The 23,446-nt window shown below is 42.6% G+C and overlaps 2 protein-coding genes across 2 annotated transcripts in view; one reads left to right on the top strand and one right to left on the bottom strand.

The window, feature by feature from the left end:
* Positions 1-2,033, bottom strand: part of GEMIN5 (gem nuclear organelle associated protein 5) — a 35,820-nt gene extending 33,787 nt beyond the window's left edge. Inside the window, exons 1-2 of the mRNA XM_077823992.1 lie at positions 1,837-2,033; positions 766-920 (exon numbers count right to left, since the gene is read on the bottom strand). Of these exons, the coding sequence (XP_077680118.1) occupies positions 766-920; positions 1,837-1,981 (300 nt within the window). The 5' untranslated portion in view covers positions 1,982-2,033. The remainder of the gene's footprint in view (positions 1-765; positions 921-1,836) is intronic.
* A 79-nt stretch (positions 2,034-2,112) lies between these two features.
* MRPL22 (mitochondrial ribosomal protein L22) lies at positions 2,113-18,998 on the top strand. Its single transcript, XM_077824723.1, has 7 exons — positions 2,113-2,208; positions 2,294-2,339; positions 2,980-3,115; positions 6,200-6,265; positions 6,749-6,826; positions 8,711-8,780; positions 18,428-18,998. The coding sequence occupies exons 1-7, from the start codon at positions 2,181-2,183 to the stop codon at positions 18,637-18,639; spliced, it is 636 nt and encodes a 211-aa protein (XP_077680849.1). The 5' UTR covers positions 2,113-2,180; the 3' UTR covers positions 18,640-18,998.
* The last annotated feature ends 4,448 nt before the right edge of the window (positions 18,999-23,446 follow it).

Genomic DNA, 23,446 nt, shown 5'->3' with positions numbered 1-23,446 from the left:
TAACAGTGATGGTCTAGGTTTACTTAGTCCTGCCTAAGTGCAAGGAGCTAGACCTGATGACCTCTCAAGGTCCCTCCCAACCAGACACTTCTATGATTCTGTGCAAACTAACTGTAGAGTAAGGGTGGTTGAGTGACCTCTGATATCTAGGATTCTTGGCATGGATTCTTGGCATGGGATAGATACATGCCTTACTGCACAGGTGTAATTTGTAAAGTCAAAATGGCCAAGAACTTAAATACTGGATAACAGACTGCAAATCCCAGTGATAATTAAACCAGGTGAAATTATAAACCAAAAGTGCTTTCAAACATGCTTGTAGCAGTTTCATTACTTCACACTGACTCATCAGACATTCTAGGCTTCAGTGTGACACACAAAGTGACAATCCTGGAATCTTACTACAATATATACATTTTTTTGAAAATCTACCTAGAAATCAGAATTAGAGAGACCTCCTGATTTTGATTTCAGGTTATTTCACAAACTGAAGTACAGTTACAAACACACCAAAACATACAGCTCTTTACTGCTTCCAGTAGGAAAGGCAAATGCTGGTATTTAAACGAGTTTCTAAACAAATGCAGCTTTCAAAGTTCTATTCTACAGTTTCTGTTTCCAAACTGGTCCATGGACCTCTTCTGGTTTCTAGCTGTCTGACAGGCATTGAGAAACTGGTGCAACTTTGTCTTTGCCTAAGAAAAGAAAAGATTCTGGAACCTTGTTTTAGAGTTTTTCCACAGGCACGGGGATAGGCTACTATACCTGATGCAGCGTATGCTCAGTCACGACAGTCAGCGTCTGCGTATCCCAGATTTTCACAGTTCCATCGTCAGAGCTGCTGGCGCAGAAGTTGCTCTGACCAGGATAGCGACAAAACGTGAAACCAGAAACCCTTTCAGTATGGCCTACGAGTTCCCCTAGGATTGCAAAAGCAGAAGACATAAACAAAACAAATTCCAGCTTCAGAAACACAACTGTTCTTCTAAATTTAGACAACAATATTTTCGATATAGCTTCTAAATGTCACAGAAGTCAAAACATCATTCTTTGCAACATCCACTGATTACTGCTGCGAAAGCTGTTTAAAGCAGGATGATTATGAGAACACCACAACAGATACCAAATTTGTTGGCGAGCTCAGATGTGGGCAGGTTTCTCAAGCCCAGGTGACATCCAATGTGCTTTGAAAGCCTACATGAATTAAAAACCATTCTCTGGCCCGGGCCAGCTGATTCGGGCTTGTGGGGCTGGGGCTGTGGGACAATTTAATTGCGGTATAGACGTCTGGGCTCGGCCTGGGCTCTAGCACCCCATGAGTTGGGACCCTTCCTGAGTAACTCCACGTGTGGCCCCTCTCGCTCTGGAATAAACCTGGATTAAGCTGAACAGGAACAAGTTACTCTGGAACAAGTGTGTCCACATAGAGAGCTGGGCAGAAACACCGCCTGCCCTTTAGTCTCACACCCGACTGCGTTTGAAGTGCAGATAAGCCCTCAGGGTGCGTGCATCTGCACAGCCACCCCGTCTCCCACGTGCCCCGGGCTCTCCAGAGAGAGGGACGAAGGGGGTGCGCGGCCAGGGCCAGAGCCGCAGTGAGAGGCCGGGGTGTGGGGCAAGGTCCATGAAGGGGATCACTGCGAGCTCACTGGCCCCAGGGCCGGGGGTCCCCCGCGCCCCCCACGCGGCCCCGGGCTGAGGTGCCCCAGGCTCTCGGTCTCAGACCCCGGGGCAGGCGGGTGCGGACCCCACACCGCCGGGTGAGGGCGGAGGCGGGTGACCCCCCGAGGGGGGGAGGGGAACGGGGGTCCCCGCCCCGCGAGGGGCAGAAGCTACCGTGGAAGGCGGGCGCGGCGCCGATCTCCAGCAGGTAGACGCTGTTCCTGGCCCCGAAGCCGAAGAGGCGGCCGGCCCCGCAGGTGTCGCAGCAGCGGCTGCAGTACCAGTTGGGGGAGGCGGGCAGCACCCGCTCGGCCGCCATCTCCCCCGGCAGCGCGGCCGGCCTCAGCCGCCCTCACTTCACCCGCCCGCGGGCAGCGTTACCAGGCGCTGCCGCAAAGCGCCGCTCGCACGCTGTCGCACCACGACCCCTGACCTCCCGGCGCACGAGCGCCGGGCCGGGGCCGCGGGCGGCGCTGCGCATGCGTGGAGAGCAGCTACTGTGAGGCGAGCCGGAGAAGATGGCGGCGGCGGTGGTGGTCGGAGCTGGTGAGCGTGAGGGGGAGGTGGGACGGGGATGGGGGGAGGCGTTTGTCCGCCGCTTCCTCACTAACTCCCCGCTTCGCCGTTGTAGGGGCTGCCTGGGCGCGGAGCCTTCTCAGCTGGGCCCGGCCGGAGAGGTAAGTCTGACTCCCCCGCAGGCAGGGTCGGATCTCCCGGGCTGAGGCTCTGCCCCTCGGGAGGGTGCGCCCCGGTTGGGGGGCGGCCCGCCCCGCCTCTCGGGAGGGTGTGTGCCGGGGGGGGGCGGGGCGGCGCTATAAGGTCAATAGCCAAAAAGCGGGCAAGAATTAGTTAAATTGCAGACGGTAGTGTCTCCTTGCTCGATGATAGGATTCTTTCAGGCCAGTTCATTTTTATATGCAGGGACAAATGAATGGGTTAAGTCTTTCAATCTGGAATGAGGTGTGCTGGCTGTGTTACTGACCAGGACTGAAGTACTTTGGCGGCATTGATGGGCACTTAAGTTTGGAATAGCTGTACAGGAAGGCTCGCTGCTCATCTCAGCGAGTCCCAGATTTCTCATATACGCAGGAGAAATGCCCTTGGCATAAAGGCATATCTCTTATAACTTCCTTTTACCAGTTGCAAATGTTAAATATACATGTAAGTTTACCAAACTCACATTTTTCTTTGCTGTTTAAACTCATCTGGTACAGTCTGATGTTTCAGTGACTTAGCATACAGTCAGTTTCAGTTATCTGGATAGGATCACACTGCACAGGTCCAGCAGCAAAACAATTAAAATATAGTTTCTTGCAGGTTACTAGCATCTTGCAGTATTTCTCTTCTGTCAAATATCCAAACAAGAACGTATCTTCAGAATGTCGGGAGATGGGAGAAGAAGAACAGAATGGTTTACCCTCCGCAGCTGCCAGGAGAGCCTCGAAGACCAGCAGTAAGAATTCACCTGTGAAATCTCTCTACCTACTTATATGTAGCAAATAGTTGCTTCCAAGCAGACTGCTGCCTATCTCTGGCTAATTCCACAAGGCAATCACGTATAACTAATTAGTAGACTCAGTCCAAGATTTGGGTATTTTAGGCATCTTTTATTCATAACTGTATCAGCAAAGGAGGTTCATTTAATCTTAGAATTTAGAAATGGGAAAGAGCTACTGAATCCTCAAGTCGCAGCTTGGACCTCAGTTATTGTTTAATTTGATTGCCCAACTAATTTGTGTTTTGCATAATACAAAGCTACAGATTAACTTACTTATTGTTGGTCACTCTGCCAAACTAACTAAATGCTGAGCCTTGAACTGACTGAGGAAAGCAACATGAGAATCCTTTCTCTAATTATTTCCTTAATATTGCCTTCCTCTGCTGCTCGGTCAAGATAGTGTGGGAAAAGCTAGCTTAATTATGTGCATGCTGAGTCAAATTCAGTTGGTAGAAAAATAGAATAATGTTTTATGTAGTTGAGTTAACAGTTAATTTCAAATCTGGAAAAATAAGCCTATTACGTGATTACCTTCTTACCTTGCTTCTTTGGGGCACTTAAAAGCTGGAAATCAGGGTGGATAAAAATCAATGATGTAAAAAAAAATTTAAAAATCATTTTTTTAATTTAAATTGGATTTTTTGATAAAATGCTTTTTGAGGGAAAAAAGCTATCTAAAGATAGATGTATTATAGCTCAAAGATATCATGGAATAAGGATTATAAATTCTTAATTCTATAGTATGAGCCAATATATTCATGTAACGTTTAAGAAAAGTTTTGTAAATGAGTCCCAGTAGTTCATGGGTTAGGGACCCAATCTTATGAGGCTTCTGTATAGATTATTTAGGTTAATCTTTCTATCTGCCCAAAGGGACTCAGTGCTCAGTCTAGAAGATACCATCAGAGATGCTTAGTTTTGCAGTTCTCAAACTGTGGATTTGTGTCTCCAGAGATAACATGTTTGTTAACAGCAAAATTGTTTTAAAATAAATACATAATGTATAGGAGGTGAGAGATAACAGACCTCAACCCTATTGTCCCTCTGCAAATTTGTGTACAGGGAGTCAATCCCTTACCTCTCTCTAAAAGTGCAAAGTTTCAAAAAGTTCAATGAATAAAAGATTATTGGGGGCAGAATAGGTCTGGACTCGGGGGAAGAAGTCTGGAGATAAATGTGAGAAGGGAGGGACAGGCAATAGAAACAAAAGTGAAACCGTTTGAGCAGCATATTCCAGAAGTCCAGAGCTCTTTCTGAGTGTAGCCTTCATTGATTTGAGATCTACCATACCATTCTTTCACTAGAAGGGAAAACCTATAATGGCAGCAGGCCGTAAAAGAGACCCATTTTGGAAATAAGAACTATTCAAGAATTTGCTGATGTTTTTTTAAAGAAAGTCAAACCAGTGAACTGGTGGAAGTCACTTAAGCACTTGGATTCAGAGACTGTTGAAGTGATATCTCACTTTTAACAGCAGTAGCTTCTTCTGCAGATGTAGAAAGAATATTTTCTTCCTTTGGACAAATTCATTCCAAATTGAGAAATCATTTGGAACCTGAAAAAGCAGGAAAGCTTGTTTTTTCTTTTTCATATTATGAATAAACAGGAAAATGAAGGTGAAGACGACTGAGTTAGCTGCAGAAGCCAATATTTTAAGTTTCTCATGTTGACTTGGCTGACATAGGCGATTTAATTTTTTTTAAATATTTCATTTAACTATTTTATTTAAAAACCATTTTAACAAACACAAACCTGATTTTAAAAAAATTGAATGTTTAAATTCAAAAATTCATATGCTTGTTTTGTTAAAATATTATGTTTGCTGTTGAAGAAAAAAATCCAGAATATATAACGTTGTTGTTTTAGTTAAATAAAACTATTTAAATGTCTGTCTGGTGATGTTCTCCTCCTAATAGAGCATGCCAAGAAAATTCTCCAAATATTAATGATTAACCTTTTGAATTGGAGATGGTTCACCTCCCAATGACTTCATAAATAATTTGCTTCAGTTACCTTTGGTAAATGAAATAACCAAACAGTCATTCATTTTCTGATATATCTGTAAAAGAATCTGAAAAGTTTTCAAAATCACTTAAAAAATGTATAGTGTGTATCTTCTAAAATTGAAACCTACATCTATCTCTGAGTTGTGAAGAATATGTATTAAGGTTATAACAACCAACAAGAATGCACATTTAAATCGAATCCACCCTGCTGGAAATGTAGTTAGATATGCTAGGGTTTTTTTCTGTCGGCTTGTGTTTAATGTGTAACTAGATAAACTAAATATTGAAAGGCTGGGCACTGGAGGAAGGAGTAGTACTACCTTTAAGATCTCAAAATTAGCAGCCTGCACTGAGATGTATGGGAAATTTTGGAAGGTTCATTTTAAAATTCTTCCAGGTATTTCACTTGGAACTAAAAATTGTAGTCCTGTATTTTTATAACTCTTTACTTAAAAGTAATGAATTTAGTATCAAGTGTTTGGATTGTTGCTCAGCAAAGCTTAAATGAAAAGCACTTGCATCTCAAAAGAATAGTTGATTTTAAAAAAAAAAAAGCACTTTATTTTGTGTGGGACAGGAGCCTTTGATCTTAAGCCTTAAGAATATGTGCAGTGAGTAATGAAATGAATGAAACGTTAATTATATAATTTATTAAAATATAAATCATCTTCTTTTATTTAAAATTTTGCACTGATGTGTTAAATTCCACTTGCTGTTTCTAGCCCTTGTAGGTGCAGTAGTGGTGTTCAAGTGGCTCTTTGGAGACAGCTTTTCTTATCAATCACTGATTGAGAAGCCATCCTGATTCTGAAGGGTTAATTAAGTTCATTTATAGCACCAGTGTGTAGAAGCGTTAATAAAATGTTTTGACCAGATATGTTTGACCTGGAGTTCTTGTAGTGTAATAGCAGAAGTGGTCATCTTGCCTTGTAAGATTATTTTTTTTTCCCAAGATATTATGAACATTCCATCTTCTCACTTTCACAGCCAAATCACCACTATTATAGCTTTAAAAAAAATCTCTTTTCCCTAGGAAATATTCCACTGTCGAAGGGACATAAAATACAGTAAGGACAAGATGTGGTATTTGGCAAAACTGGTAAGAGAAAATTTTAACTTTGTGCAATGTTCTTGGTAGGAAAGTGTAAATATTTTTAATTCCTATATTTCTAACTTATTGCTTTGGATAAGCAGAAGCCTGATTCAGCCAGTTTGTTCAGCTTTTGTATTGTAAAATCTCTGGAAAACTCTTCCCATGGTTTTGTATAAGCTTGCTCATCTAGTGCAGATGACTAATAATTTGCATTTCTGTAGAGCCAACTAACTGCTGTTCAGCAGCAGATAGTGGTAGGAATTTTGGTCAAGGACCATCCTTCCCTTATGAAAAATTGTATGGCAATTGACTGATAAAAATTCTGCACTAAAGGTTTTATTGTGTGGTGGATGGGAATGGGGTGCTAAAATCTTTGAAATTTAACTACAATAGCAGCATTGTTCCTGGCACTGCAATCTTAAATAACATTTTTTTTCTCCCTTTTGTTCAGAAGGGTTTGATTTTTCTGTTAACTTCTCCTAATTCCAGGTAAAAGGAATGTCAATTGATCAGGCTCTTGCTCAGCTGGAATTCAATGACAAGAAGGGTGCAAAGGTGATCAAAGAGGTATATTGTGCAATTCTTTAGCACTTCAGTGTCCAAACAGACTTTTTCAAACTCATACCTATATCAGAGTTTCAAGAGACTTTCCATTAAGCCCACCTGGAATATTTTGATCAAGTCATATTGGCTACACTAATTAATTTATTCTGCTCTAATTTGTCCAGGCATTAATGACCTCTGCACACAATATTTTAGTAACCAGTGGTAGCAGAGTGCATGAGTGTTCTCTGTTCATAATGACCAGCCTTCAAAAACATTTAAACTCATGTCTCTAAGCTTATAGCTTAAAACATATTTTGAATTTATAAATTGTAGGGTACAAAAAGGGAGAACACCTGAGTCTTGTATTGAAAATCTCTATGATTGGCTTTATGTTGCAAATGTCATAGGCCTCTTAAACAGGTGACCCACTTGCTCACTAGAGGAGGCATCAGTTTTCAATACAAAAGTACTGAAGTAAAGCATGTCACTTTTCACCTTGAAACAGTGAACTTCAGTGGTTAATCCTGCACAACCTCAGAAATTGCATTTCTAGTCTAGAGTGTGACCCTTCATGAAGATGAACATAAGAACAGCCATATTGGGTCAGACCAATGGTCTGTATAGTGCAGTATCCTGTCTTCAGGCAGTGGCCAGTGCCAGGTGTTTAAAGGGACTGAACAGAATAGGGCAATTTTCAAGTGATCCAACCCTGTCATCCACTCCTTCTGGCAGTTAAAGGCTTAGGACACCCAAAGCATCAGGTTGCATCTCAGGTCTATCAATGGCTCTTAGCCAAGATGATCAGTCTTCCATGAACTTGTCTAATTCTTTTTTGAACCCAGTTATAGCTTTGGCCTTCACAACATCCCCTGGCAACAGGTTCCACAGGTTGACTGTGCATTGTGTGAGGAAGTACTTTTGTTTGTTTTAAATCTGCTGCCTATTAATTTCATTAGGTGACCCCTGTTTCTTGTGTTGTGTGAAGGGGTTAAAAAAAGAAAAAAGATTTAAAGCTGGCACTTGCTGGAAAAAAAACTAAAGTGAAGATTTATTTTCGGCAAATCTTTATCTCCATTTAGCATAGAAGTTGGTCACCATCAGTTTGTGCCCCAAATTTAACATCCCTCTAAATTGTTACTTCTGGGGAAAGTGCACAATATTGTAACTATTTTAGTGTTTTTGTGAATCTGTTAAGCCCAGATTTTGAAACCTATTTAAACATTGCAGCCCCTTTTGAAAATGAGATCGAGGCTCCTAAATCAGTTAGGCTTTGCAACACTCAGTGGTGCAATGCTTAAGTACCTTTTAAAAAAAATCTGGGCTTACATCACTTAAGAACTCTTAAATACTTTTGTGGGACCCATATGTTACATCATGCTACAGAGAGGGTTGTTGCTTATGTATGATCATCCTAGTAACAGCATTAGCATGAACAGTGAAAAAGTATCCCATGAAGCAATCTTTAACTTTTAAATTAAATTCCAAACTTTATATCTCAATTTCTTACGACTTTTCCCCTTTAGCTAAAATATGTCTGTGTTTAATTTGTTAAAACTGAACCTGCATCCAAATATGTAGGAAAAGAACCCCTTTCTAGAGTACAGGTCAAATTCATCACTGGCATAAGCATGCACAACTCCACTGATGCTAATGGAGATGACCACTTCCACCAGTGGTGAGTTTAGCCCTACATCTGCACCTGTATCGCAACCACACCAGAGACCATCCCTGCCATTTTCAAAGCTTCTCTGAAAGAGAGAAAGAGGCCCCCTGCTTGTAGTCTCATCCTTTTAGAATCCGTTTCTACTACTGGTTTAAAAATGGAAACAATTATGGGTATCTTTATGGAGATGAGAAATTGCATTGCTTTAATTCATGTTCACCATTTATTTTCTTTTGCTCTAGGTTCTTCTGGAAGCTCAAGAAATGGCAGTGAGAAATCACAACGTAGAATTCAAATCAAATTTATACATAGGTAAAATTGTTTCTTATTTTTTTAAAACTGCTTCTGCTGGAGCCTGGAGGAGCACTCAGTGGCTGCTCTGGCAAGAGAGGTAGCAGTGGCGCCCCGCTCCTGCCCTGAGCACAGCTCCCCATCCTGCTCAACGCAACTCTCCCCCTCCACTCCCCTTCCCCCCTCAGAGCGTGGCTCCCCCCTGTCCTGCCCCACTCGCCACCCTGCCCTGGCTCCCGGGGGGGGTGGAGAGGGGAGGAGGGGGTGTGATTGAAAAAGTTTGGGGACCACTGTGCTACAGCATTGCAGCCTGTTCCAGGCAGCTACTGACCTTGCTCTTCCCTGAGGCTCTTTTCATATGGGCCTGCTGGGCTCTGATTGGCTTCTCCTCACAGCCCCTCTCCCATTGGCTGCTTCTCCTGCAGCATCCCCAGGGTTCTGTTAAGCCAGGGGTAGGCAAACTTTTTCGCCGGAGGGCCACATTGGAGTGTGAAACTGTATGGAGGGCTAGGTAGGGAAGGCTGTGCCTCCCCAAACAGCCTGGCCCCTTTCCCCATCCGCCCCCCTTCCGCTTCCTGCCCCTTGACTGCGCCCCTCAGAACCCCCGACCCATCCAACCCCCCTGCTCCTTCTCCCCTGACTGCCCCCTCAGGACCCCACCCCCTTCCACCCCATCCAACCACTCCCTGTCCCCTTATCCAACCCCCTGCCCCTCCCCCCCACCCCCTTACCGTGCAGCTCAGAGCAGCAGGAGCTCACTGGCCAGAGCCAGCCGCGCTGCCCGTGCAGCAGCATGGCTGCGTGGGAGGGGGGACAGCAGGGGAGGGGCCAGGAGCTCACCTCCCCAGCCAGGAGCTCATGGGCCATAGTTTGCCCACCACCTCTGTGTTAAGCCCTTACAGGCCAGCATGGGGCCAACACCATCACAACTACAAATTTTATTCTTTAGCAAAATGCTAATGTTAAAAACCAGAGAACCTCAGTACTCCATCTTCCCAGAGCAGTTAAGAATTAGGCAATCAAGCCTTTAGTCAGTACTTGCAGTTACCAGCACTTTCTACAGCATTTAACACCATTTTTAGTAAGAGAGACATACATCCGTCAAAATACCAGATAGAATCTCTACTAGCTGTATACAAATGGACAGTCTCATTTGGAGGAGGAGGCTTGACTTTAGCAAATAAGAAAAGAATTCAGTCTGTCTTACTGGTACTGTTTCAGTGCTACCAGGTAGCTTTGACAATCCTGGATGAGTAGAGAGCAGGTTTCCATTCACCTTCAGTATTAATGCTAACACCTGTGTCTGTAATCCACCAAACAAATTAATTTTAACTTGCCTTAGAAACATCTTATTCAAGAGCAGGCACATTTTTATGGTGTGGACCACATCTTCAGACTACTTGTGGAACACCTCCTTCTCCATGCACAATCGCGTGACAGGCCTAGGGAAACTACAGCAATGGCTTACATGGGAAAACACTAGGAAAATATTTATATACCCTTAATTGTCTTTTGGGCAAAAAACATTTTTATTTAAAAACGTTCATTGCACTGTCTGTCCAACTCTTTGTGCCATCTCTGCCTCTGATCCAGTCCCGTCTCTTCCTCAGTCTTTTCTGTTGCTTGGTTTTCTTCTCCTTTGCATGTGCTGTCTAGTCAGCTGGTGCCCTTCTCTCTCTGGACATTCTGCACACAAACACCCCCCCCCCCCCCCCAAAAAAAAAAAACAAAAAAAACCAGAAAAATTCAGTTGTCCTCTGAAGAGTTATTGAATTAAATATGGAGACTGAATTTAGTAGTGTGAAATAACCAGATTTTTATCCCACTTTAAGTGCAAATCTGAACCCCCCCAACTGTGGAATTGTAACTGCGTTTCTAACGGGACACTGAACTCCAATACTTATCAATGATGGTCTTGGGTGTAGTAATGTGTGGGGTTTTTTTTCTGTGTATGACTGCTGTAGTGTCACGTTTTCAAGGATCTATCCTTTCCAATAGTGTGTAACTTACATTTAGATGTGGAATACTAGCCAACAGTTCTCTTACTTTTGAGTAGCTGAACTTCTGTCAACCTCTCATTAACGTAATAGAGATTCTAAATGAAGTGCTTTTAGACACAGCCTTACATGCAGTCTTCTCATTTGTCCCCTATCAAATTTCTGCTATTACCTCTCACGGCATGATCAGTGCCATGGAATGTTCATTTTGCTTTTGAACTTAGAATGATGAAAAAAGGCAATGGAATTGGCTTCTAACAAGGGGAAAAATAGAATCATAGAAGATTAGGGTTGGAAGAGACCTCAGGAGGTCATCTAGTCCAACCCCTTGCTCAGGGCAGGACCAACCCCAACTAAATCATCCCAGCCAGGGCTTGTCAAGCTGGGCCTTAAAAACCTCTAAGGATGGAGGTTCCACCACCTCCCTAGCATGTCACTTCATAATATTCATGACCTCTGAAGTGGACAGTTGGGGAGAAAGTGACTGAACTGATTGGTGAGTTACTCCTTTCTGGGGGAGGGTTAAAGAAAGGTGTCTTGTAATGTTAAAGTTTTAAGGGAAACATTTAACTGAAATGCTTGTTAATGGAGTACTAATGGGCAAGGCAAGCTGTTTTAAAACTAAAGGAGTACTTGTGGCACCTTAGAGACTAACAAATGTATTTGAGCATAAGCTTGCGTGAGCTACAGCTCACTTCATCGGATGCATTCAGTGGAAAATGCAGTGGGGAGATTTATAGACACAGACAACATGAAACAATGGGTGTTACCATGCACCTGTAATGAGAGTGGTAAGGTGAGCTATTATCAGCAGGAGAGCGGGGTGGGGGAGGGGGGAGAACCTTTTGTAGCGATAATCAAGGTGGGCCATTTCCAGCAGTTGACAAGAATGTCTGAGGAATGGGGGGGGATAAACATGGGGAAATAGTTTTACTTAGTGTAATGACCCATCCACTCCCAGTCTTTATTCAAGCCTAAGTTAATTGTATCCAGTTTGCAAATTAATTCCAATTCAGCAGTCTCTCGTTGGAGTCTGTTTTTGAAGTTTTTTTGTTGAAGTTTTTTGTTGAAGCATTGCCACTTTTAGGTCTGTAATCGAGTGACCAAAGAGAGATAGAAGTGTTCTCCGACTGGTTTTTGAATGTTATAATTCTTGACATCTGATTTGTGTCCATTTATTCTTTTACGTAGAGACTGTCCAGTTTGACCAATGTACATGGCAGAGGGGCATTGCTGGCACATGATGGAATATATCACATTGGTAGATGTGCAGATGAATGAGCCTCTGATAGTGTGGCTGATGTGATTAGGCCCTATGATGGTGTCCCCTGAATAGATATGTGGACACAGTTCGCAACAGGCTTTGTTGCAAGGATAGGTTCCTGGGTTAGTGGTTCTGTTGTGTGGTGTGTGGTTGCTGGTGAGTATTTGCTTCAGGTTAGGGGGCTGTCTGTAAGCAAGGACTGGCCAGTCTCCCAAGATCTGTGAGAGTGATGGGTCGTCCTTCAGGATAGACTGTAGATCCTTGATGATGCATTGGTGAGGTTTTAGTTGGGGGCTGAAGGTGGTGGCTAGTGGCGTTCTGTTATTTTCTTTGTTGAGCCTGTCCTGTAGCAGGTAACTTCTGGGTACTCTTCTGGCTCTGTCAATCTGTTTCTTCACTTCAGCAGGTGGGTATTGTAGTTGTAAGCTGTAGTTGATAGAGATCTTGTAGGTGTTTGTCTCTGTCTGAGGGGTTGGAGCAAATGTGGTTGCATCATAGAGCTTGGCTGTAGACAATGGATCGTGTGGTGTGGTCTGGATAAAAGCTGGAGGCATGTAGGTAGGAATAATGGTCAGTAGGTTTCTGGTATAGGGTGATGTTTATGTGACCATCGCTTATTAGCACCGTAGTGTCCAGGAAGTGGATCTCTTGTGTGGACTGGTCCAGGCTGAGGTTGATGGTGGGATGGAAATTGTTGAAATCATGGTGGAATTCCTCAAGGGCTTCTTTTCCATGCGTCCAGATGATGAAGATGTCATCAATGTAGTGCAAGTAGAGAAGGGGTGTTAGGGGACGAGAGCTGATGAAGCGTTGTTCTAAGTCAGCCGTAAAAATGTTGGCATATTGTGGGGCCATGCGGGTACCCATGGCAGTGCCGCTGATCTGAAGGTATACATTGTCCCCAAATGTGAAATAGTTATGGGTGAGGACGAAGTCACAAAGTTCAGCCACCAGGTTTGCCGTGACATTATCGGGGATAGTGTTCCTGACGGCTTGTAGTCCATCTTTGTGTGGAATGTGTGTGTAGAGGCCTTCTACATCCATAGTGGTCCAGGATGGTGTTTTCAGGAAGATCACCGATGGATTGTAGTTTCTTCAGGAAGTCAGTGGTGTCTCGAAGGTAGCTGGGAGTGCTGGTAGCATAGGGCCTGAGGAGGGAGTCTACATAGCCAGACAATCCTGCTGTCAGGGTGCCAATTCCTGAGATGATGGGGTGTCCAGGATTTCCAGGTTTATGGATCTTGGGTAGCAGATAGAACACCCCTGGTCAGGGTTCCAGGGGTGTGTCTGTGCGGATTTGTTCTTGTGCTTTTTCAGGGAGTTTCTTGAGCAAATGGTGTAGTTTCTTTTGGTAACCCTCAGAGGGATCAGAGGCTAATGGCTTGTAGAAAGTGGTGTTGGAGAGCTGCCGAGCAGCCTCTTGTTCATATTCCGACCTATTCATGATGACGACAGCACCTCCTTTGTCAGCCTTTTTGATTATGATGTCAGAGTTGTTTCTGAGACTGTGGATGGCATTGTATTTTGCACCGCTGATTTTATGGGGCAAGTGATGCTGCTTTTCCACAATTTCAGCCCGTGCACGTCGGCGGAAGCACTCTATGTAGAAGTCCAGTTTGTTGTTTCGACCTTCAGGAGGAGTCCACACAGAATCCTTCTTTTTGTAGTCTTGGTAGGAAGGTCTCTGGGGGGTCAGTATGTTGTTCAGAGGTGTGTTGGAAATATTCCTTGAGTCGGAGATGTTGAAAATAGGATTCTAGGTCACCACAGAACTGTATCATGTTCGTGGGGGTGGAGGGGCAGAAGGAGAGGCCCCGAGATAGGACAGGTTCTTCTGCTGGGCTAAGAGTATAGTTGGATAGATTAACAATATTGCTGGGTGGGTTAAGGGAACCACTGTTGTGGCCCCTTGTGGCATGTAGTAGTTTGGATAGTTTAGTGTCCTTTTTCTTTTGTAGAGAAGCAAAGTGTGTGTTGTAAATGGCTTGTCTAGTTTTTGTAAAGTCCAGCCACGAGGAAGTTTGTGTGGAAGGTTGGTTTTTTATGAGTGTCCAGTTTTGAGAGCTCATTCTTAATCTTTCCCTGTTTGCTGTAGGGGATGTTGATCAGATGGTTCCGCAGTTTATTTGAGAGTGTGTGGCACAAGCTGTCAGCATAGTCTGTGTGGTATGTAGATTGTAATGGATTTTTTACCTTCAGTCTTTTTGGTACGATGTCCATCTGTTTGCATTTGGAAAGGAAGATAATGTCTGTCTGTATCTGTACGAGTTTTTTTCCATGAAGTTGATAGATTTCCGCTCCATACAGCTAAATTCAGTGCCTTGCACAATGACAGGTTTTAGAGTAGCCGCCGTGTTAGTCTGTATCCGCAAAAAGAAAAGGAGGAGTACTTGTGGCACCTTAGAGGCGAACAAATTTATTTGAGCATAAGCTTTCTTGAGCTACAACTCACTTCATCAGATGCATGCAGTGGAAAATACAGTGGGGAGATTTATATACCCGTTGTTTCATGTTCTCTGTGTATATAAATCTCCCCACTTTATTTTCCACTGCATGCATCCGATGAAGTGAGCTGTAGCTCACGAAAGCTCATGCTCAAATAAATTTGTTTGTCTCTAAGGTGCCACTAGTACTCCTTTTCTTTTTGCGGATACAGACTAACACGGCTGCTACTCTGAAACCTGCTTTAAAACTGTATTCCACCTTAGTTCCTTTATTGCCCAGAGACGCAGGTCCTGCTTACTCCTCAGTCACTTCATAAGGTGCTACACTGTGTTCCCTTATGTTCCCATTGAGTTCCTTAAGGAAAAAATCTACAGCAAAATAAATCAAGAATGAGATAAAAGCACACGTGTTCTAGGGCAAATCCTGAAGCTGTGGCTTTAGCACACCTCTAGCCAGATGTAGCAAACAGCATATTCTACTTCAGATCCATGCAGTTTGTTTGTAATATCTGGCTGGTCCGTTTTGGCAAAGCCTGGTACTCAGGAGCAGAGGTGCTAAAAAGCTGAGTGGAATTTGAGCAAAATCAGCTTTTGTTGTTGCTAGTGCAGTGTGTTGTGGGATTTTGTTTGCATCATAGCTCCACCTTATTCCTGCATGTGCTACTTGGCAGCAAGGTAAAACACCAGACGTAAAAAGTACGGCTATAGATTAATCTCAGTTAACTCATGTGATTAACTAAAGAAAATTAATAGTGATTAAAAAAAATTAATCACAGTTTTAATCACACTGTTAAATTTCAATTGGGATTCTATTGTTTGTTAAATATTTTTGGATGTTTTTCTTCATTTCAAGTATATTGATTTCAGTTACAACACAGAATACACAGTGTACAGTGCTCACTTTATATTTATTTGTTATTACAAACATTTGCTCTATAAAATGATAAAATATAGTATTTTTCAGTTCTCCCATTACAAGTACTGTAGTGCAGTGGGGGACTGGAAAAATACTATTTTTGTTTTTTTCAATGCAAATATTTGTAATAAAAATAAATATAAAGTGAGCACTGTATTCTGTTGTAATTTAAATCAATCAATATATTTGAAAATGTAGAAAAATCCAAAAATATTTAAATAAATGGTGTTCTATTGTTTAACAACGCGATTAACTGTGATTACTTTTTTCAATCGCCTGACAGCCATAGTAAAAAGCATTGTGTTGGGCCAAATGCCAGAAAGTACTCCGAATCCTACAAATGACACATTAGAAGCCCAGCACTCCGTAGCACAACAGAGCTGTGTACATCTTCTGCTGTAGCCCTTGAGGACATTTGGAGGTCTCATAACTGAATAAATTACTTTCTGATGACAGGCCTTAGAATCATAGAATGTCAGGGTTGGAAGGGACCTCAGGAGGTCATCTAGTCCAACCCCCTGCTCAAAGCAGGACCAATCCCCAATTAAATCATCCCAGCCAGGGCTTTGTCAACCCTGACCTTAAAAACTTCTAAGGAAGGAGATTCTACCACCTCCCTAGGTAACGCATTCCAGTGTTTCACCACCCTCTTAGTGAAAAAGTTTTTCCTAATATCCAACCTAAACCTCCCCCAGTGCAACTTGAGACCATTACTCCTTGTCCTGTCCTCTTCTACCACTGAGAATAGTCTAGAACCATCCTCTCTGGAACCACCTCTCAGGTAGTTGAAAGCAGCTATCAAATCCCCCCTCATTCTTCTCTTCTGCAGACTAAACAATCCCAGTTCCCTCAGCCTCTCCTCATAAGTCATGTGTTCCAGACCCCTAATCATTTTTGTTGCCCTTTGCTGGACTCTCTCCAATTTATCCACATCCTTCTTGTAGTGTGGGGCCCAAAACTGGACACAGTACTCCAGATGAGGCCTCACCAATGTCGAATAGAGGGGAACGATCACGTCCCTCGATCTGCTCGCTATGCCCCTACTTATACATCCCAAAATGCCATTGGCCTTCTTGGCAACAAGGGCACACTGCTGACTCATATCCAGCTTCTCGTCCACTGTCACCCCAGGTCCTTTTCCGCAGAACTGCTGCCTAGCCATTCGGTCCCTAGTCTGTAGCTGTGCATTGGGTTCTTCCGTCCTAAGTGCAGGACCCTGCACGTATCCTTATTGAACCTCATCAGATTTCTTTTGGCCCAATCCTCCAATCCTTATTGCTTTGTGGTTAGTGCATTGCACAGCTACCCAAGATCTCTGCTCTAAGCCACTCTTAGTCCTTGGACTGAAGGTGCTGTAGAGGGAATGTCATAAGATCTTCCTCATGTTACCTTAAAGTGACCTTAGTTGCATAGCAGATAGGCTCTAAAGAGTCCCAGCCAGGCTACCGAGGTCAAGAAGAGTCAATGATTTAGATAATGGCAGAGAAAGTATACTCAAAGTTTGCAGATAATACCAAGCTGGGAGGGGTTGCAAGTGTTTTGGAGGATAGGATTAAAATTCAAAATGATCTGGACAAACTGGAGAAATGGTCTGAAATAAATAGGATGAAATTCCATAAGGACAAAAGCAAAGAACTCCACATAGGAACAATCAGTGGCACACATACAAAATGGGAAATGACTGCCTAGGAAGGAGTACTGTGGAATGGGATCTGGGGGTCATAGTGGATCACAGGCTAAATATGAGTTAACAGTGTAACACTTGCAAAAATAGTAAAGATCATTCTGGGATATATTAGTAGCAGTATTGCAGGCAAGACACACGAAATAATTCTTCCGCTCTACTCCGCACTGATTAGGCCTCAATTGGAGTATTGTATCCAGTTCTGGGTGCCACATTTCAGGAAGGATGTGGACAAATTGGAGGAAGTCCAGAGAAGAGTAACAAAAACGATTAAAGGTTTAAATAACATGACCTATGAGGGATAAAAATTTCTCTCTTTAACTTCTGAGGATAGGTCAAGCAGCAATGGACTTAAATTGCAGCAAGGGAGGTTTAGGTCAGACATTAGGAAAAACTTTCTAGCTGTCGGGGTGGTTAAGCACTGGAATAAATTGCCGAGGGAGGTTGTAGAATCTCTGTCATTGGAGACTTTTAAGGGCATGTTAGACAAACACCTGTCAGGAATGGTCTAGACAATACTTAGTCCTGCCATGAGTGCAGGGAACTACACTAGATGACCTCTTGAGGTTCCTTCCAGTCCTACAATTCTATGAGTGCATGGTTGGGTGCTGAAATAATGAAAATATCTGGTAAGTACAGTGAGTGCTGTGGGCAGAGGAGATACGACAAAATGGAATCTGTTAAGTCTTCACAAAGAATGGAGAAGACAGGAATCTGTTACCTTGTGGTTATAAAAAGAAAAGGAGGACTTGTGGCACCTTAGAGACTAACAAATTTATTTGAGCATAAGTTTTCGTGAGCTACAGCTCACTTTGCTGAATGCATCCGATGAAGTGAGCTGTAGCTCACGAAAGCTTATGCTCAAATAAATTTGTTAGTTTCTAAGGTACAAGAAGTACTCCTTTTCTTTTTGCGAATGCAGACTAACACGACTGCTGCTCTGAAACTTGTGTTAATAGTTACAGAAACACCAAAAAAGAGAAGCTAATTTGAGGGCCAACCAGGTTTTACAGTGCCCCTTTAATGACTGATGAGAAGTTGGAGCAGTCATTAAAGGGGCACTGTAAAACCTGGTTGGCCCTCAAATTAGCTTCTCTTTTTTGGTGTTTTCATTCACTTTGTGCAAAGTGAATAAATTACATGTGCATGCTTTTTATAATCAATATTACAGTGGTCTTAAAGAATTCTCTCAGTCATGAGCTACTCTATAACAATTCATTATGCATGCAGTAAAATGGGAAAAAATGTCTGGAGGGAAAGGAATTTGAGGGTGCTTATAAAAAAATATCCTGCCAATGTCCAGTTAAAGGTTCCAGTAGCTCATTCACTCTGAGACTCTCCCATTTTTTTTCTCTTCTTCTAGCTGACTCCTTTTCTGGAAAAGGTCACTATCTGAAACGGATTCGCTACCATGGCCGAGGCATGTTTGGCATCATGGAGAAAGTCAAATGCCATTACTTTGTGAAGCTTGTAGAAGGCCCACCTCCCCCTCCAGAAGCACCACAGACTGGATTTGACCAAGCAAAGGAATATGTGCAGCAGCTCCGAAACAGAACCATTATTCATACACTATGACACTCTAATCTAGCTGTATATATATTCTTCATAGTTTGAAAATGTGTAAGTAAAAATAAGATTGTAAGACAGTTTGTATTGTTTGGTTCTCAGTTTGCTATTGGCTTATTCAAGATCCACTGCATGATGCAAGGAGGCTCACAAGCTTATTTTTTACTGTTTAATTATAGCACCATAGATGTGTAACCCATGGAAAGGCAATGAGTATCCCTTCTCCTGAGAAGTTTGCAGTCACACAATGATACTTTCTTTAAACGTGTTTTTGGTATCTGTCTTACCAATTTTTCTCAGCCTTTGAATTGCCAGTTCTGTTCTCTGAATTTTATGCTGAAAATGGAAGAATTAAATCAGAAAATTCAGTTGTCTGTCCTTAAATGATCCACTAGTGCCTTGTATAGTAGCTGTTTTTGTTTCTCATGCTGTAAGTACATCTGCATGGGTACAAGGAACTTCTGGTGCAGGTCTGGTTGTGGGCTCAGGGCCTTAATTAGTGAAATGTACATAAAGTCTTTAATCTGGCATAGGTACAACAATGTGACTAAAGTGTAGAGTCAGAATCAAACAAGCTCATAATTTCAGTCTCAGATCTTCCATTTTATTTACTTTTAATATTAACCTGTTTATCTAGTGCTGGTCTATCTTAGCAGCTTCTGACACACAGGAAAGCTCTGTAGAAGATAGTCTCAACTATGCACTTTAAGTGGATTTGTTGATTGTTGGGTGTCCCTTACTCTGAAGCATCTTTGACAATTCCTAAAGCACATCTTTAAGATAATTGATGGGATTGTTGTCCCTTCAGTTGTACTGGATGCTTATGGCCCTGTACATAATGACCTCTGTCATTAAGTCTCCAAAAGAGATTAGAGGAGGGAGAATGTTGAGATACTTAATCCAGGAGGTCTCTGGCAGGGAATTGCAGTTTCATTAGTGCCCTGGATATCAGTGGCTCATACACATTATAGAAAGAAGGGATATGATTTTTAGAGCCTGTTTCAGATCAGCTGCCACTGAGTAAAATAAGTCAACTTCAGCTTGGGAGCTTTAAATTGAGTCAGTAGGTGGCACTGTCTAGTTTGTGAGTGGTAGGACGATGCTGAAAACTTGTAATGTGTTAAAGCTCATTCTTTGGCCATCATGATGGTATTAACCGATACATGCACAGAATTCCAGCTGATCTCATTGGAAACTTTGTATTGGTAGCAAGAGTACACCATGGAACAAATTTTTTATGTGCTTTGTTGGTCACTAGGAGGAAACTAGTTTTTGTATATCATGCTTCAGACCAAATAGTGCCTTTGAGAGAGTTTTTGTGATACTGAGGCAAAGGAAATGCTCTGACCTTAATGGAGAATGATTTATTATACAATCCATAGAGTGGCTGTGTTATAAAACTCCCATCTTGTTGCTGTTGTGTCTCACTTCTATCTTTGAGAGAAAACATCAAGGTCTGCTTTATAGATGAGGATATATCCTCCCTACTAGGCAATAAAAGTTTCTCCTCACTACCTGATGCTTTGAACATGAAAGACCAAATACAGGGTGAGTTTAAGGTTCAATACCTTAACACGAGGCAGGGATGGGGTGAATGATCTGTAGCATGTCATCCATGAATGTCTGTATTCCAGACCTTCCTTCCACCTCTGGAAGCTACCCCTTGTGAGTGGAATGGAAGAGATTCAATTTCAGTTCTTATACTGCACCCATCACACAAGAGTCTTCCCCTGCCGGCTTAAGTTTCTATAACAATTGGATGATAAAGATTGCTATGTGGATACAAACAAACTGCAATTTTTATATAACTCCTGGATAGGTTTTTATAATCTTGAATATCTCAAGTAAAGCATAGCATCATTCTGCCATGGGGTGTGGTACATAGCATATCTTGGGTGCTAAAATTTAAGCAATATGAGGTGCTAGGGGTCCTGAAGAAATAGGAAATGTATTCCCAAACCGCTACCATCAATGAGTGCTCATTTGTCCACTGGCTAACACTGTCTTGCATTCATGCAATAGAAGCAGCATATCTGTGATGGGGGGGTCACTCATGTAGTGAGTGCCTCTTAGTGGCTGGGTGTGGTACTGCAGGCCTTTCCTCCCCCTACCTGGTAAGCTATCAGCCTCACTTGATGGCTCTTCAGTAGTTGAGCCGCTCAATCAAAAATTAAAAAAAAACCTTCCTGGGTAGAAAAAAGTTAAATGCTCTACCTGCCCTTCACCTAGGCTTCCCAACAGAGCCTTACCCTCTTCTCAGGGCTTAGGCCACTTTGCTAGTAGGATGGCAGCTGGGAGGCCTGGGCCCACTCGCTACTCTGGGTCCCTGCACACAGCAGCTGTGTACTACTTCCTTCAGTTTGCTGTTGCTGTTCCCTAGGCATTTTCCCATGTAACCCCTTCTCTTCACCCTCGCCTCAGGGCTGAAGTTCTCAAATCCTCTTCCTCACTGAAAGCAAGTATCACCAGAACCCATTTTCTGGTTCTCTTGCTCTCCTGTAACCAGCAACAAGCCCCCTTCTGTGCTCTGGTCCCAGCCAGGAACTGATCTGTTCATGCCCTGGAGCTCCTTTTATCTGAGCCTGCTGGGCTCTGATTGGCTGCTTCCACAAGGCTCCTCTAGGCATGCCTGGAGGACCCAACTGTGCTGCTCCTTCCTGGGGCAGGGTGTAGAAGGACCACAGGGCCTCCAGCATGGGGCCTTAAAGGGCCCGGTGCATCCCATCACAGTATCACCAATGTGACTCCATTTTAGTTTTTCCTGAGTGGTACAACCCTAATAAAACAGGAAAGGCACGCTCCTCTGCAAATCTCTGATGCACACTGGAGAAGCCCTTCCTCAAAGTAGCTACATGCTACTAGCAGCAGCTGCCGTTAACCAATCCAGGTGAAGTGACTAAACTCTTTTTTAAAACTCCTGCATCATCCTGTTGAATCTTTTATAGGGTAAACTATCACATTCAGGTGACTTAATCTGTTTGGGGTCCCTTTTGTCTGGGGAGGGAAGATCATTGAACCACAGTGTACACCCCTCCAAATTAAACACCAATTGTCATTTATTAAGCACTGTAATAAGTCTGCTCCCAGATATCCTTTCAAGTTAACTGTCTCTTGAGCACTAAAGGTTGTCCTCAACTTGCCCTTCAGATGTACACCTGACCTCTATACAAGGTTGTTTCCTTATATGAATGTCATTGCTCTACTTAAACGCGATCTGCAAACCGAGGGGCAGTGTTGTTTATATTCTTTTCAGCTTTTTTTATTGTGCACTGCAGCCCAAAAGCTTAAACTAAACCCTCCTTTTTTATTTCCCGTTAGAAATGCTGTTTGTGTTTGGCCTGGAATGCTTTGTGATAAATGGGGAACTACTGAAATGGTGACATTGCAAAAGGCAAGTCTGAACTACAGAAAGGAATTTCAAGTCATGGTCTAAAACTTTTAGGTAGGGGTATTAGCATCAGGAACTAACCTTTTGGGTGAACATCTTCGTTAGAGTCAATGTTCCTGTCCTTTTAATTAAGGTGTGGGCTGCTCACAAAGCTCATGCTTTGCACCCTGCAGCAGACCCAGGAAAGAACATTCTCGTTTTTCTTCTTAGCAAAAAAAGACCATGAAAGAAATATCAAGCGGGAAAAACTCTATGAGAAAGAAGCACGAGCCCAATATCCTAAAAATCCTTCACAGGTTACCTTTCATTTCCATAACACCTCTTTCCATTGTCACCAGGTCATCGTGCTCTCAGCTGATCATTGCAATGTCTACTATGCTCTTGATGCATCTGTCCACCTTAGAATGCAATAAACAGGATAATTTGGGGGAAAGAATGAGCCTGGATTAGTGTGGCTGGCTGCTATCTTTCCACCAATAATAGGACAGAAATGGCTCAGCAGTGAATTGGTTTTGTTAACTTGCTGCATAAGAGCTTTAATGCAGGAGTTAATCTGAATCAGCTGTGGAAAATTCACTACATCTCTAATGCTACAAAGTTTTATGCTGTCAAGTGATATATATAAAAAAGTTTTGGGGTACTTTTTTTTTTTTTTTAAACTTTCTACTGTGCTTTCCCAGTCAATAATCTGAATTTCAGTTAAGTTGTTCTGATACAGGTCTAGACAGAAAATCCTGTACTAAGTACTGTAACAAGCCTTTGGCAGAAGGTGATCATTGACAGTGACCTCCAATTAAATAATACTCTTGAATAGAGTCCTACCTTGGGATCAATACATGGGCCTCTACTAATTGTATTAATGAAACATAGGACAATATAAACTCAGCATTATGTACATCTATTGATACAGGCATTGGAGAGCAAGCAAGCATGCATGAAGGAAGAGGGACCTGGAGAGATTAGAAGTTAGAGCTGTACTCAGTGACATGTGATTTAATGGAAGGAAATTTGAAGCACAATGAAACCTTTGCTCAGATCCTTCTCCAATAAGCAAACCTTTCAAACTGTCCCCAAGTTCTCCAGTGCACTGAAAAATTGAAGGTTCTCTATCCTTCAGTCAAACTTAACACCCTTCAGTGTAGTTTAAATTTCAGCCAAACATCTGCTCAGTTAGGTGAGCAGCCTTTTGGTTTTAAATAGTCACCATCAAGAGAGCTCACCACAATAACTGTGGGAAGTCATAATCAGTTTAGATGCATGATCAGGAGATCAGGCTGCTATTTTGTAAGATAGAAGACAAAGCAATCTGAAGGTGATGAATGATAAACTGGATATGATCTTGCAATATACCACTGTGATAGTGGCCAATGCCATTCTTAGTCTTGGCTGTATATAAGATACACAGCCACAGATTTACTCTTGGCTGAG

Source organism: Eretmochelys imbricata, chromosome 8, assembly GCF_965152235.1.
Source record: "Eretmochelys imbricata isolate rEreImb1 chromosome 8, rEreImb1.hap1, whole genome shotgun sequence".
Lineage (NCBI taxonomy): Eukaryota > Metazoa > Chordata > Testudines > Cheloniidae > Eretmochelys > Eretmochelys imbricata.
The sequence above is the reverse complement of the archived record's forward strand: the minus strand, read 5'-3'. Positions and strand labels throughout refer to the sequence as shown.